Source organism: Neopelma chrysocephalum, unplaced genomic scaffold (genome assembly GCF_003984885.1).
Source record: "Neopelma chrysocephalum unplaced genomic scaffold, ASM398488v2 Primary Assembly neopelma1_23, whole genome shotgun sequence".
NCBI classification, from domain to species: domain Eukaryota; kingdom Metazoa; phylum Chordata; class Aves; order Passeriformes; family Pipridae; genus Neopelma; species Neopelma chrysocephalum.
Genome location: NW_020897691.1, coordinates 23,791,379 through 23,806,864, shown reverse-complemented (window position 1 = coordinate 23,806,864; position 15,486 = coordinate 23,791,379). Strand labels below are relative to the sequence as shown.

Below are 15,486 nucleotides of genomic sequence, written 5' to 3'. Positions count from 1 at the left end.
CCCCCTAAGTACAAGCATCACCCTCCAAGAGCAAAAACAAATGCTTGGAAAGTAGAGGAACAGAATTCAATGAAGAAAACGTCCCAGTCACCAGGATTTCCTCTAACTGTTGTGGGTCTCCTTTATTCATTATCTTTCTGCATCATATTTGATTACTAACTAGGGTGGAAAGTGAGACCTGGTCTTACTCTAAGCGTAGGAAAATTTCATTCCATATTCATTTTTCACTCTCTCACCACAAAGAAAATCCATAGATTTAATATGAAGCTTGAGGTCAAGTACTTGGACACTTCAGACAGCATTTCTTCTACAGCTGAGACAGGTGCTGAGCAAACATGCTTCAAGCCTGATCAAAAACTTATACCTCAGTCCTGAAGACAAGCCTGACAAGAAAGTCCTCACAGTTCCCTCAGGATCCCACTGGTCTTTTTACTTTTATCTTCTTTTTTGTTGTTATTAAGAGGAAAATCTTAGGGAGCTGACTCCACTTGTGAAGCTGAATCTTAAGGTATAGCTTTCCGAAGCTTGGAAATTCAAAGCTAAGGTTTTAAAACTAGCCTAGCTCACATTCTAGTTCTGCACATTGAAGTTGGGCATGAAACCTTCTTTGACCCAAAAAGTCAGGTCTCTTTTCATCCCTGAGAGCTTTATGTCTTGCTTTGCCTAAGTTACAAACACTGTGGGAACAGGAACTTAGCTTTACTTAATTATAAACATTAGAGCTGTTGTGTCCCCCCTCCAAAGTATGTCCAGAGACTCCCTAATCAAAGCTGCTTTCAAGCCTTATACAATAACTGGATACAGATATAAACAGGCTGAGAAAAGATCTGAAATAGAACAAAAATAACCTTATGCTAATCGAGAGCTGTAAAGTATGGCAAATGTATTAATACTTGCCTATGCAAAGTAATCATCTCACACTTGTGAGATAATCTTCTAGTGTTAAACAGAACTGTACTTGCTCCATCAGTAAGAATTAACAGATGGAGCAACTCTTTGAGCTTTACATAACAGAAATTAAACAAATCCTCACAGCGGCCACATGATTTCATGCACAAGCCAGGGCAGTCTACAGAAAAAAGCGTTGCTGTCATGTTGGAAAATTCCAGGATGTGTAGCCCAAAGAGCTCTGCAAGGGCCATCAGCCTGATGACTTGGATCAGCCTGCCTCATTCTCCAGGATATCCTCTTCACTGCGCACTCAGAGTGAGAGAAGAAAACTCAGAAACAAAACAGCTGCAACAGACACCTTCCTCATCTGCAGGAAGAAGTTCTTGGACTGCTTCATCTGTAAGATGAGACAGTTATCCATGTACATTGCTATATTGGAAGTCAGTCTGAATAAAAAACATGGGGAAGTTCATAGCATTCATTATATAGGAGAATTCAGTGTCCCCACAGGAAGCCCCTGGTACAAGCAGGTAACCTCTTTCATGTCACCTGTTTCACTGCCACAAGCACCAGCAGCTCTCTTGTGCTGGAGCTGAGGCTGGAGGTGAGTGTGGGAAATGCAAGAACTACCCATTACTTCAGGCAGGAAACGAAATCTCCCCACTAGGTAACACCCACACATCCGTACATATACATGTTTGAATCTCTATTCATCTAAAAGGGCAAGAAATAGCAGAATAAGCAAGGCACTTGAACTGCACCTTAACTGGAAAAGGAAGGAGTCCATCCATTAAAGATGGAAAACACAGGAAGGGACAATATTTTGTACCTTCACATGGGCTCTCCCTCCTCCCCAAAAGTGAGCAGTATCATTAGCGCCAGTGGACGTCCCTTACCTCTCTGAGGTGCTGGACATAGGGATGATTGAAAGGGGTACCCCAGGAGTTCACCTCTGAGAAACCCTCAGAGCCATGCTGGACATGGAGTTGCCATGGGGGCACCTGGGGGTCCTACAGAGCTCCGTCCCCATCCCACCTACTACTCCACTTCTCCACTACTCCACCTTTGATGTCTTGGGCCAGAAACATACAGATGACACACAGGCCTTTGTCTCCAGTATGTGAAATATACATAGAAGCCTTCCATGGCATCTAATGCAAAGATAAAATCAACACCTGAAAGCAAATTCATCTCAATAAGACTGAACCATAGACCAGATCCAGGTGGTGGAAGGAATCCATCCATATCTACTAATTGTGCAATATCCCATCTGCTGGTGCTGAAAATGTCTGCCCTCCCACCTCCAACTAATGAAGTGTTTCACAGCTTTTGGGTTCTTCTGCTCTTCCAAACAGGATTTGTAAACAGAAAAAAAAAATAGGCAGAATGAAACAGGCACTGATATAGCTGTTCATTCCCCTCTCAGCAAAATGAGTGACTGGGGGGGTTAAAAACACCAAAGCACATGTTCTGCTGCCACCACCTGGCCATGAATAGACCTAGACAGAGTTTTAAAATAAAATGTGCTTCTTCAGAATGCATCAATTCACTAAGCCTATCATTTTTATATCCTTTTATTTTCCTTTACTTGTCTTCAGCTGGGTGTACTTGTACCAAATCCATCAGAAGCCCAGAGCCCCAGCTTGCCAGGTAGGTCTGCCCTGTAAACAGGTGGGATTCAGAGATGTTGAAGTTCATCACAGACTTGGGCCTCAGCTCTGTGATAAAAGTTATTTTCTAAAAGTCTTCTGAAAATCAGCTTTTCAGCCAACTCAGGACACATGTAGAAAATACTCCTGAAAGGATCCATCCCGTACTCTAAAACTTTTAGAGTACCTGGCACAACTTGTGGAAAGTGAGGATGACATCACAATTACTATAGAGACTTCTCTCAACAAAAACTACTTAAAGAGAGAGAAAAGACTGCCTTTATGCAGCTGTAATTTGAAACAGCCTGTAGGCATTTTTTTTTTCTGAGAAAAGTACAAATCCAGCATGAGCTTCACCAAACTCTGGAAAATAAAAATTAATCCTATCTGGAAAACATACTCTCGAAAAGTAAACCATGCAAAAAACTTACCTTAAATAGAAATATCAAAATAAAGGTATGGATTGGTATTCATTTATTGGCCTAGAGACTCCTCTAGATGGTCTGCATCAGTGTTATCAGCCTGGCACAATCAGCTCCACAACCTTAGAAACTTTATAAACCATAAATATAATGGCATTTTTTATTAACCCCAAATCTCTCTATATTTTCTTTTTGGCGTGCAAAGGAGCAGCAGAGAGCAATTTGCTACTCCATTCTTTCCCTTCTCTTTATTCATAATTTTTCATCTATTTTTTATTTTTTATATGGCCCTTTTTTTTGCCCCAACAGCCCTGAAAAAATATACCAAAGACTCATTAGCTCTTCTCCGAATATAGGCATTTATGAAACTCTGTGTAGCTTTGTTTACTGTGAAATGCAGCTCAAAACTTGAAAAACAAATCATGAAGGGTGGCTTTAAAAATTCAGTAGCAAGCTAACCTTCTCAGGAGGGTAAATGTGTATCCAGCTCTATATCTCTTTTTGTTGAATGCAAGCAATTTTCTGATATACCCAATTAAAAAAAAATCTCTGCAAACAGACGAGGAAAAGTTGAAAGTGGTTTTACATTTTGGTGACAAACATTTCCAACAGTTAGTTCTCTTAGGAGTCATTTCTAGTTTTTATTAATGAAGAATGACGTTGTCTGGGATGCGGCCACATCTTTGTTAAGGGATGTTAAAAACCACCATCACTGAGGCCTAGAAGTGAAAAAAGGCTTTAATTTCAAAATAGTTAGAGAACGCGCATTAGGATGACTCAGCTGCATACTATAAAGCAGGTTATAACTAAAACATTTATTGTCTCCATGAATATAATGAGAATTTCATGATCCCATGGTTTAAAACCACTTAGTAGATTAAAGGTAGTTCCTCAGGCTTTCAGTGTGGTATAGCATTAGTCCTTATCTGATATCAGTGAAGTGCAATATGGATTGATATGTGGACCACAGAGTGAAATAGAGTGATTGCCATTACAATATCAGCCTTACCATGTGCTTGCTACTTTGTCCCTCAAGGTAATTCATCAACCAGAGGTACAGTCATATATAACTCTTTCTCCACTCCGCCTTACAGAGACAGATTTTTGAGACCTGAATACTCAAAAAGCTTTAGGATCTGTAAAACAGGCAAGTCATCTGGCTTGGGATGGGTTGATTGTGGAGTCCACACTGATCTTCTAATTCAACATGAAAAGCTGCCTTCAACATTAGCATTTGGGATGATTGTTTTCAGATGTCATTGATATTACTTGACCACAGTTCAAGAAAAAGATGGCCACAATAGCAGCCTGTGTTCTAAAGCCATTTTTGGTAACTCAAATTACTGTCATTTATTTTACTCTAAAATACTTCCTTTTACATATGTCAGTGCTTTATTGTGATGGTTTTGACCTCAGTGAAGAACTCGTAGGAATCCTTTGCTCCCTCCCTTCCTATGCCTGAGGCTTTCATCCCACCAAATGGCAAGTTCAGATCTCTCACAAGCCAGCAGTTGGTCCACACCAATCCAGACTGTAGCTTGTGTGCCACCCGGTGAACGCGTCTCACGTCGCTGGACCACACAGTGGCTGCCAAGCCATATTTCACACCATTGGCTCTTTTGATTACTTCTTCTTCTGTATCAAATACTGCCACACATGTCACAGGACCAAAGATCTCTTCTTGCATGCAACAAGATTCATCCTTAACTTCAGCAATAACTGTGGGCAACATGAAATAGCCTTTCTGGTTGCCAGGTGGGAGATCCAAAGCATCCACTCCCTCTCCACAGAGGACTCTGGCTCCTTCAGTCTGGGCTTTCTTCACATAGTTCCTTACCTGGGGAAGCAACAGGAAAACATCAGTGCTAAAGGACACCAAATCCTGAGGCTCCACAGGAGCCCCTGAATAACTCCAACTGGAACATACTGCCCTCCTACAACAGAGGGCAGCTTTCCCCAGCTTTTGCTCTTAAGTTTCTTTAAAGGTAAAGCTGTGTATTTCTTGCTGAAAAAACAATTGTTTGCTCTTTCCTAACACTTACTAGCCTAGCAGGCAACACTGCTGGTCCTTATGGATAAGTATTGTCTAAAGGGTAGGGCCCTTGGTCAAAACACAAGTGCTCCCAGAGCCTCCCTCCCTTCTTCTAGGAGCCTGGGCAGTATGCCATATATTCCATGCCATGGAATATATTCCATGCCCTTTACTCCAAGGGATCAGTAATATTTTCCTGTCTCACCGGCAGGCTTATTAAATTTTTACATGCCACTAGGATGATGAATGCTACAGAAAATCTCATCAATAAATAATTAAAGATGTTTCCATGGCTGCTGCCACCATATGCTTGCTACCTTGAACACATCAGACATGCTGTTGATCTGCTTCTGCCTTTCTGCAATTGTTGCCTGCTTTCTCTCCTTATAGAAAGCCCAGAGAGACACCACAGAGCTTCCTTTCCTTTTTCTTCTTTTAGGCACCTTGGTAGGTTAAACTTGCAAGTCCTCTTTGGAGCCACAGGCAGAGGACCTTGGGAAGTGGATGTTTCTACCGCTCTACTTTCAGAACCTCTGAAATCCCCTTGTGCAGCCCTCTAGAAGATGAGAAGAAACCACAAACTCTAAGTAACATTACCTTTTCTAGATGTTCTTTACTTATAAGTGCTCCCACATCGACTGTAGGATCTGAGGGATTCCCGGTCTTCCACTTCTTAGCCTCTGCTACAAACGTCTTCAAAAACTCACTGTATATGCCCCTCTGAACGAAGATCCTGGAGGTGCAGAGACAGATCTCACCCTACCAAAAAGAAAGGAACAAACAAGAAATCAACAATGTTGGCTCATATTACACTGTACTATTGATGCATCCTAGGAGTCATATCCCACAATGAGACTTGTGTCTCCACACCCTCAGAAGTGCAAACTACATTAACCAGCACTGCAAAGTGGGATTTTTTTTCCAGATATAAAAGGAAAAGGGAAGGAAAAGACGAAACAATATCAGGATCATGCAGTCACTACCAAAAGTAAATTTGATTTTTCATTGATTCCATGTTTTCTGTTTCAATATTTTTCATAGGAAATGTGATTCCAATTCTGAATGATCTCTGTCTTCATTTCCTGATAATCGATTTCTGATACCAAGCTAGTTTTCTGAACATTTGCACTGATACGGTTTCCTGGCTTTGGTAATCTCTCCCGAGGGTGGTGATGAGGGAAGAACAATGTTGGTAAAATTTGGAGGGAAGTCTCCTAATTTCATTTCAGCAAATCAGCAAGCTACCCACTTACTTGAACAGTGGGACTTACAGCAGCTGCTTCCCGGAGAGATAAGCAATGTATCTCTTTTGAGAGGAGTAATGACACCTTGTTACTTTGTGATGGAGAGCACATAGAAGAGCTCTTTATTATTTTGTTCCTTGCTTGTGCAATAATGAAACTTTCTTCATATTTTTCTACTTAGGCTTTTCTCACAACACAATTTCGAAACAGACCTTGACAATTTACAGATCCAAAGGTACAGGCACATGCACACAAACTCTTGAACACACGCCCCTCCTTGCTGCAAACAGGGTTTATATGCTATAGAGGTGGGAGGAACCTGGTTGGCAAAGCTGGACCTCAGGGTGGTAGGGATGCATTGGCTCAAGTCGGCATCATCGAAGATGATGGCGGGATTTTTGCCTCCCAGTTCCAGTGAAAGCCGCTTGCAATGTGGAGCACTTTTCTCCGTGATCCGCTGGGCCGTCAGCGTGCTTCCCGTGAAGGAGATCAGAGGCACGTCAGGGTGACAGACAAGGGCTTCTCCTGCCTTGGCGCCTGTTCCAAACACTATATTCACCACCCCATGAGGAACCCCTGATGGGAAGAAAGGCACACAGTCATTGTTCCCTTCCCATTGCTAAGCAGGTTTCACTTCACTGTGTTTTGTCCCAGAAGTTAGAAAATCACCTGTAACTCTAGAAAAGGGTCAAATACTGACCCTTAACTTAAGTAGAAGCTGAAATGCATGATGTTAAACAGCTCTGGAGAGCGTGGGTTAAATGATAAAACCAATTCCACTGATCAGTCAATCTTGTCTGATATGCATCATCAGAGATCCAGTTCTCAGTCATTCAGGGAAGAAACAATCATCCTCCCAGTTTTAGTTAACAGTGCATCAAATACAACCATGACACAGATACCAAGAGCTGATTCTCACTCGTGTATGCTCTCATGGCTCCTCGGCTGGCACCACAGACTTAAGGACATCCTTAAGCGGAGTGCAGGAGGGGCAAAGGAAGCCCACAAAAACTTTTCATCAGAAGATAGTGGGGAAAAAATGGTCAATAGCTGGGGTTGGAGAGATGGGATAGTATGAGGACTGGGAGAGCTTTTTTCCCCCAGTGCAACATTCAGCTACAGCAAACAGTCTTTCCCAAAGCCTTTGAGCACCTTCTGATTTCTGCAACAACAAAAAAACCCCCAACAAAATGGTGCACAGACAAGCATTTTTCCACCCCATTCCCCCTCCTTAGCATGGTACAGGACTTACCTGCTTTCTCCAAGAGCTTGCACATCATCCAAGCTGTGACAGATGTCATCTCACTTGGCTTGGCAACCACAGTATTTCCACATGCAATGGCAGGAGCTATTTTCCAGGTCAACAAATACAGCGGCAAATTCCAAGGACTGATTAAACCAGCTACAGAGCAAATCAAAGGCAGAAATTCAATCTGCTGGGATACAAAACTCATTTCTCTGACCTCAAGAAGTTGTACACTAATTCAGATTTATGAAGGGAATTTGGTTATGGCTCTTATTTGCAGACAATTGTACGATCAATTCGCAGCATTTCTCACAGGCAAATAACTTTTTAAAAGAACTGTGCAAATGATTCTAAAAGTGATCAACTGAACTCTCTGAATCAAAGTTTTGCTGCTTCTTTAGGGCAGAATCTGATATTCACAAGAAGTTTTTCAGTGTTTCCTAGGAACATTAATGCAAGGTTAGCCATAACAATCATTTACATCAACTGGTCTGTGGTAATACTTTGTGTTAGCAAACAGCAGGTGAAGGTAATTATAGAATGGTTTGGGTTGTGAGGGTCCTTAAAGATCACCTAGTCAAATTCCCCTGTCATGGGCAGGGACACTTTTCATTTGACCAGGTTGCTCAAAGCCCCATCCAACCTGGCCTTGAACAATTCCAGGGATGGGGCATTGATCAGTTCTCTTGGAACCTGTTCCACCACCCTCACAGTAAAGAACTTTTTCCTAATATCTAATCTAAACCTACCCTCCTTCAATTTGAAGCCATTACCCCTTGCTCTATCACTACATGTCCTTGTAAAAAGTCCCTCTTCAGCTCTCTTGTAGGTCTCCCGGGAGCTCTCTCTTCTCCAAGCTGAATGTGTTAGCTCAGATCATTCTTGCTTTCTTTTGCTCTTCAAAGCTTTTCTTGTTTTTCAATATTAAAAAAGTATGTATAACATATAGTACACATTTTCCAAATAAATTTTAGTCTAACTCATGAGTGCCAAAATTTATCACTGCACAAAATTTTGTTCCCAGAAATTGCTCAATTATCAGAATTATTTTCAGTAATTGCCTGTAGGAATATTTTCACTTTACATATTTATAAGAAATTATGAAAAAAATCTGTGATTGTTAGGTGTGACTCCTCACAAAAGCAACAGGATTTCTTGCTGTTTGATGGAGTAGATACAGTGAGGGACTTTTCCTTATGAGAGTGATTTTACCAGGAGTAGTCATGTTCTCCACTGCTCAAGAAAACTTTTAAATAGGTCCACTAGGTTAGCCAATTTTATATTTTAAATAATTCAAGTGTAAATGTGGAGCACTCATATATAATTAATGTTATATGTTATTTATACTATATATATATAATATAACCTAATAATAAAATCAATACACCACCATTACTTTGTCAGCTCAGCATAGCCACCTTATTTGTGAAGCAGCAGCAGCATCTAGTGGCTGAGTTCAGCAATTCCCCAGCTAGAACTGGTTTATCCACCATGTGCACTCAGGTCACAGACTCATTGCAAGCAACTACTGCTTTCCTAAAGGTGAGGAGTATCCTGCTCTCCCTGCAGGAGTAGCTGGTCAATGCTCTGCATGCCTCACTGACCCCCAGCTGTAATACTTAACTACAAAGACACCCATGTACAAAACACAAGAGAGATTTTGAGGGTGAGAGGTGGCAGGTTTGGCTTTTTAAGGCATGCAATAATTTTTTTGCCATGAAGTAGCATAACTGATTTTATGTGAAGTTGCTGATGCTTTAGTGGATAAGCCATGTTTCGCACATGACTCAGAGACAATAAAGGCTGTTGAAAAAATCCTTTCTTTTCTGAGCTACGTTTGAGGCAGACATTTTGCCAAGCTATTCAGCATGTCAAGATCATCATACCAACTCCAACAGGTGCCCTCGAGGTGTAATGCACACAGCCCATGGTTGCCATCTCAGTGCACTCTGTGACATGGTGAAGGATGGAAGAGGCAAAGAATCGGAAGTTGTACACAGCTCGAGGGATGTCCACAGTTCTGGCAAATGTAATAGTTTTTCCTGAAACAAAACCAAGCAAGCATGCTGCTATTATGGACAGAAACAGTGCTTTATACTCTGCTCTGAAAGTTGATTTGCATGTTTTTTGGGAAATGTCTTTTGTCCTGCATCCAAGTAATCCCCAGCACAGTGCAACCCTTAGTCAATGAGAACAGCCCCCCTCTAGTAATGCACTCCAAATATCCAACGACTGAAGTCAAAGTTAGCAATTCTGAAAAGCAAGAATGCCCCAGGAATCCAAAATCCAAAACTTCTTCAAAGTTCATGCACATCAACTTCAGTTTGCTCCAACAGTTTACACCATACTAAAAACTTCATTCAAATCCTTCATTTCAACAATCAGCAAGACACACTTGGGATGAACAGTTCCAATTTTTACCCTGATCCTTTGACTCTGCTTGTGCAAACGCTTCCAGGTCATGTTCAATCAGGTCTGCCAATTTGGTCAGGATCTGAGATCTTTCCCATGGACTTTTTGAGGACCAAACTGGGAAGGCATCTTTGGCAGCTTTGACAGCAGCTTCCACCTTAAAAAGTAAAAGAGGGATGGTGAATGTTTATGAAAGGCATAAGAAAATATCAAACACTCAGCAGATGAATTCAGATTTCAGAGGCTAGTAATCCAGATCACACTGCTGGGAAGATGACATCTCCTTAGAGCTTCTCCATTATCATCAAGACACTATCCCGTAACTCAAAAAGTGTTATTGAAATAAGAGTATCTGGAAAAAAAATTCCACAGGAACTCTTGCTTTTCTCCAAATTCCAGCAACTTGTAGGCAACCTCCAGGCCTGGAGGAAATGTTGGACTGGTCAACTGGTACCAGCAAGTGCGACTGACCAAACTGAAGCAGAATCTTGTTGCTCATGGAGAAAAGAGCAAGAATCTCCCCTGGAGCAAATGCAGTTTCAGTCTAAACATCCAGAGCCCTTGCAATACAGGACTTCAGCTGTACCAGACAACGATGAAAGTAAGGGGCTTCAGAAGGAACAGAATGTATCTCCTGCTAACCCTTGATTTCCTCTCCCCTTTGCACCATTTGGTTCAAGCAAGGACTAAGAATATATTTAAGGAATGGACACTCAGAAAAATTTTATCTTACCTGATCACAGCTAGAAATTCATTACTGCCCTCACAGGAAAAAAATTCCTTTCTAAACTCTTGGAGTTTAGTCAGTTCTCTCATCAGACACCTATTGAAACCTACAGATAAGAAAGATCATTATATGCATTTATGTAAATGCATACCAGTCTTATCAGTATTTTACTTGAGATGTACATGACTGCTGCATGGTCCTTCAGCCTGACCTTTCTTCTGAATAGTGGCAGGTTACCAGCACTTTTCTGAAGCAGACTAGGCTTCAAAGGATTAAAATTCAGCAGAAAGCTTTCTCTCCCATGAATCATTTCCTCTGGACTCTTAAGTGGAAGTTACCTGCACCTATTGATTTATAAGCAGTTGCTTGTTGATGTTTACCAGTCTCAGACTAAGTAAAGATGGTCATCAATATCCTTCCATGTTTTAATTAAGTGCCCTATTTCCCAATTTTTCTTCCTATGTATCCCTTCTTCATTGTTCTAATGTCTAACCAAGGTGAGTTTTTAGTCAAAGCAGTCTTAGCTGGTTTCCTAAATTTTGCGCATAAAATTTCTGCGAATAAAATTTCTTCAGATTTTGGAAATCTGCCAAAATCAGTAACTAGGAGGATGCTGATGTAACATTAATTAGACCATTATGACCTCTCCAAATGTTGCCACGTTGCTGGTTTCCATGCAGTCACTAAAGGCTCCTTTCCACCAATTCTACAAAACTGAGTTCCAAATTTGTTCCTTCTGATGCCTCAGAGCTTTTTTGGATTTTTTTAACTTTTGTAGATTTTAGAAGAAGTTGTGTAGTAAATGTAGATTTTAATGTAGCTGTATTATATCCCTTACCCTTTATCAATGCCTCTAAATTGTGTTAACGTGTTTAGTCTTTTTCCAAGGTAGAATTGTAGAAAAACACCCCTGTTTAAGAACATCTCACTCTAGGCCTGGACCAGGAGATATCACACAGACAAAGCAATCTTCAAGCCCAGAATTCTGGAGGAACTCCAAGGACCATACATGCTTTCAAGAAGATGAAGATGAGGAATAAGGGGTCCCAAATGCCCCCAGACCCAATTCCTGAAGGGGCGCATCGGGGGGCAGAACGGGGCAGAACCGGGGTGGATAGATCTGGGATTGGATGGACCTTATTATAAAATCATAGAACCACTGTCTGGGTGCGCGTGCGTGGTGTGTATTCCTCTAGGCCTACTGCTCCCTTTATCTTACACACTGAATTGGCCTGGAGTCTTTTTCTCTAGTCTTTTTAGGCAACACTTCAGATTGTGATGGGTGACACTTCAATTATGTTTTACTAATGAGGGCACAAAATTTTAAGCAGGGAAAAAATTCTATCTACTCCTTCTTCTTCCCCGTCCCATGCACATGAGAATTTACGGTCCCCATAAAAATAAGACCCAGAGTTTGAGCCAGAACAATACCAGTACAGAGGCCAAGGAAGGAAATAAACCAAAATGCACAATGTCACATGGATCACTTGGCATGCCCAGAAACCTAGACTCTAGTCTTTCAACTGTAGTTCAATAACCTACTGCTCAAGTGCTGATGATAGCAGGCTGTCAGTCACTGAACAGCTGAAGCAGGACCAAAGCAGGCCTGGGAAAGGGGAACTGCAGCTTCCTGAGCGAGTCCGGTGCAGATGCCACGCTACCCTGAAAAGGTTCACCCTCTGTGAAAACCATACCACCTTCACTAATTAACTTGTTCTTCCACCCTCCCATCTTGTGGTGCTGCTGCTCATCTGTCTTCTCCTCTGTGGCCCCCAGGTGCTGCCAGGACAGGAGATAAGGAAGACCATCTGCATTTTTAACCCTTCAGTGGGTTTAGAAGGACAAAAATGTTGCTTTTTCACAGACAGCAGAAGAGAAAACTAGCAAAGGAAGGAATTAAGTGGCAATAGATTAATCTAAAAAAGCCAAGAGGAAAAAAGGAGAGATTGGTACAGATGTAAGAGAACATACAAAAGTTAAACAGTTACTTAGTTTGACTAGCAAAAAGCAGCAAAGACAGTCAAGCCACAAAGAAAACACATGTAAGAATTAAACTATTGAACTCGCATGTCTGAAACACTTCCTTCTGCTTTCCTCTTCTGCACAAGACAGACACAGAGAAATAACACACAATCCAGACCCATCATAAAAGGTTGATATCAAAATACCCCAAACTGAACTGCCCTCAGGACATGATTTTGCTTTTGCAGGGGCTGATGGACAGAAGGAAGGTTCTTTAAAGAGAGGTTTTTAGAAAGCAGATATTTGCCAGCACTAGTTAGTCCTCACCAGTCTGTCTTTTGGAGACACAGGGCACCTGCTCAGCTTGCTGTGGTAGTGCTATTTAGAATTTAAGACATCTAGGCGAGAGAACAAACTAACCCCTGAAAAAAATACATTCAGTGTTTTTGGCAGAAAGTGGTTGAAATGGCTACTGCAGCTGACCTGGTGTTAAACTCCAGGGTCAGCAACAGATTTGCTGTCTCCCTCCATTTCACCTTCTAATCTTCCACTAAAATTAACCAAGAAAATATCCAACTGGACATTAAGCCTTTCTGGAAACTGGCATCCTGAGTTCTTTGTTGAACTCAAGTCTATATGCTTAATTTGGTATCTCTAGATAACCTCAAGTAGTATGTGATTGCATTTTCTTCAGCATATTCCATCAGTCACTAGTGGATGCCAGCTCTGCAGAGCCCAGTCTTCTTGTGAGTAGTCTAAAGGCAGGACTAAAGCACTCGCCAAATTTACAGGTCTTTAAACTGGGTTCCCATTGCTACACACAACCACTAACTCAGAAACTGAAAGAGAAAAGCCATTGCTCTTGGTATATTTGAACTGTATCTTCAGAGTGGCCAGTAGTCTATTTCGTTAGGCTGCTCTGGTATTCTCGAATCTCTCTTTCAGTGATTTTGCAAATGAATGGACAGGAAGATTTGCACCTGCACATTAAAGAGAAGTTTGTTCAGGTATAATTAGGGTTGGAATGAACTTATACAGATTTATTCTAACAAACCCAGCCTGTAACTCTTTAACCCTTGGTCATCAGCATCTAACAAATATTTACCCAGTTGAAATTACAGTGCAAAGGTTTCTGCTGAGAGAAGCAAAGAGAAAGACGTCAATAAGGCTGAAATGCAAGTGAAGGAAACAGCTACATACAGTAGTAGTTTGTTTTAAATATAATTTTGAAAATACTGTCTGCTACTACTTGTCAATATTTTCCAAGTCTTTTGTGCTATCCAAGCTTGTCCAGCAGCTTCTCTTTTCATTAAATCTGAAGCATATTTCGGACACAGACTTGTAGGTCCCTTATAAATTAGAATCAATGAAACTGCAGCTCCCCTGATGAATGTCATTGCCCATCTACACCTGCACACGTACAAGGTACAAGGAAACATTCATCCCACTAGAGAACATGGGATCAGGAAACTTATTCACACAGATGACAGAGTATGTTATAAAGAAACGCACTCAGCTACTCCATCACCTCCACCGAATATCCAACTGCTAAACCAAAACCAAAGAGGTCCAGAAGCTTTTTACCATCTCCAGAGAAGACACAACAAGCCAAAAATCCTTTTAAATGAAAACTGCAAATCATCAAGACACTAAGGGAGAACACATTTAGTTACGTATGGTGCCTCTAAGTTTATATACAGAAGAGATCAAGAAACGCTTTTCTCTCTTACAGATTGTTTATACTTACAGCCAATCTGAGCGTTATTGTTAACTTATGCACAACATATCCCATGTGAGCTGACAGAGCTCCATGGAAGCTACTTGAGTTTTGTTGATTCATACCAGCTTAGGATCCAGACTGTAACCGTCTAGTAGCAAAATGTGAAAAAATAACAGCATTTGATGCCACAGCAGTGGATTACACAGCACTACAACATAATCAAAACCTCACTCATTTAAGTGTTGAAGTCTTCCTAATTTTTCTGTTCTCTTACCGTCAGCCTCTCTTACTCAAAAGATTATTGTTATGTGCATTTAACATTTTTCACTTCTTTGTATGTCTGGACAGTACTCACCTCTTCTTTGCCACTGTCTGGCACCTTGCAATAGACATCACCGGTGGACGGATTATAGGAGTCTACGTAGGAGGAACAAGGAATAAATTTGCCACCTATAAAGTTTTCCAGCACTAAGAGAGTCTTTGACTGAGCCATCATTAGCTGCTTGCTTCATCTGTGACTTTTCCTCTATGAGGCATCAATTTAGATTAGTGTGTCTGCATGTATTTGCACAGCGAGTCTGAACTCCTCCCCCTCTCTCTCCCTGCACCGCTTGCTTGCTTGCAAGTGGGAACAAACCCTGGTTACAACAGCAGGAAAGGGGGAATGGGGAAAAATTACTATTTCTGTGACAGTTGGTTCTTTTCTAGGAGTTGAAGCAAGGAGGCAAAAACAGGATAGATGCTGGAAAATAGTTCTTCTTTCTCTCTAGGAAATGAAGTACCAAAGAAAAAGAGAAAAAGGAAGGTTTGACAGGGAAATGTCTCCTAGTACCAGTTTTTCAAGCCACAGTTTCAAGACAATTTGCAACAACTAAACAAAATAACTCAAACACCTAGCCAGGAACCTGCTCCTTAGTATCAGGAGACACAAAGACAAGACACCTAGATTATCACATCTGCAACTCATGTTCACTGCTTATCATCATCAATACTTTTCCTTGCATCGCCAAAACCAATGCACCTGCCAAAACAAAAGATTTTAAGCATTAAGAAACTCTCTTTTTTTCCATCAATATCCACAAACAACAAACAACACAAACAGCTGAGTGACTCCTCAATTCAAACACTTGAGAAGCACAATCCTACTGGTACAGTCTGTTGTATGTCATCAGAAATTCATC

At 41.2% G+C, this 15,486-nt stretch overlaps 1 protein-coding gene across 1 annotated transcript; it reads right to left on the bottom strand.

Moving 5' to 3' along the window:
• Positions 1 to 3,682: 3,682 nt before the first annotated feature.
• On the bottom strand, positions 3,683 to 14,912 carry ALDH8A1 (aldehyde dehydrogenase 8 family member A1). Its single transcript, XM_027690587.1, has 7 exons — positions 14,661 to 14,912; positions 9,906 to 10,053; positions 9,371 to 9,526; positions 7,491 to 7,640; positions 6,558 to 6,814; positions 5,592 to 5,753; positions 3,683 to 4,799 (listed from the first exon to the last, which is right to left on the bottom strand). Exons 1-7 carry the CDS (start codon positions 14,799 to 14,801, stop codon positions 4,347 to 4,349), a joined length of 1,467 nt encoding a protein of 488 aa, XP_027546388.1. The 5' UTR covers positions 14,802 to 14,912; the 3' UTR covers positions 3,683 to 4,346.
• Between the last annotated feature and the right edge of the window lie 574 nt (positions 14,913 to 15,486).

What these genes read in the sequence shown, in the direction of transcription:
- ALDH8A1 (XM_027690587.1), bottom strand. Translation starts at nt 14,801, where the DNA reads ATGATGGCTCAGTCAAAGACTCTCTTAGTGCTGGAAAACTTTATAGGT. An exon ending in GAGGGCACCTGTTGGAGTTG is followed by an intron (nt 7,641 to 9,370) that starts GTATGATGATCT and finishes TTTGCTCTGTAG; the next exon opens with CTGGTTTAATCAGTCCTTGG. An exon ending in GGTCCAGCTTTGCCAACCAG is followed by an intron (nt 5,754 to 6,557) that starts GTTCCTCCCACC and finishes TCTTTTTGGTAG; the next exon opens with GGTGAGATCTGTCTCTGCAC.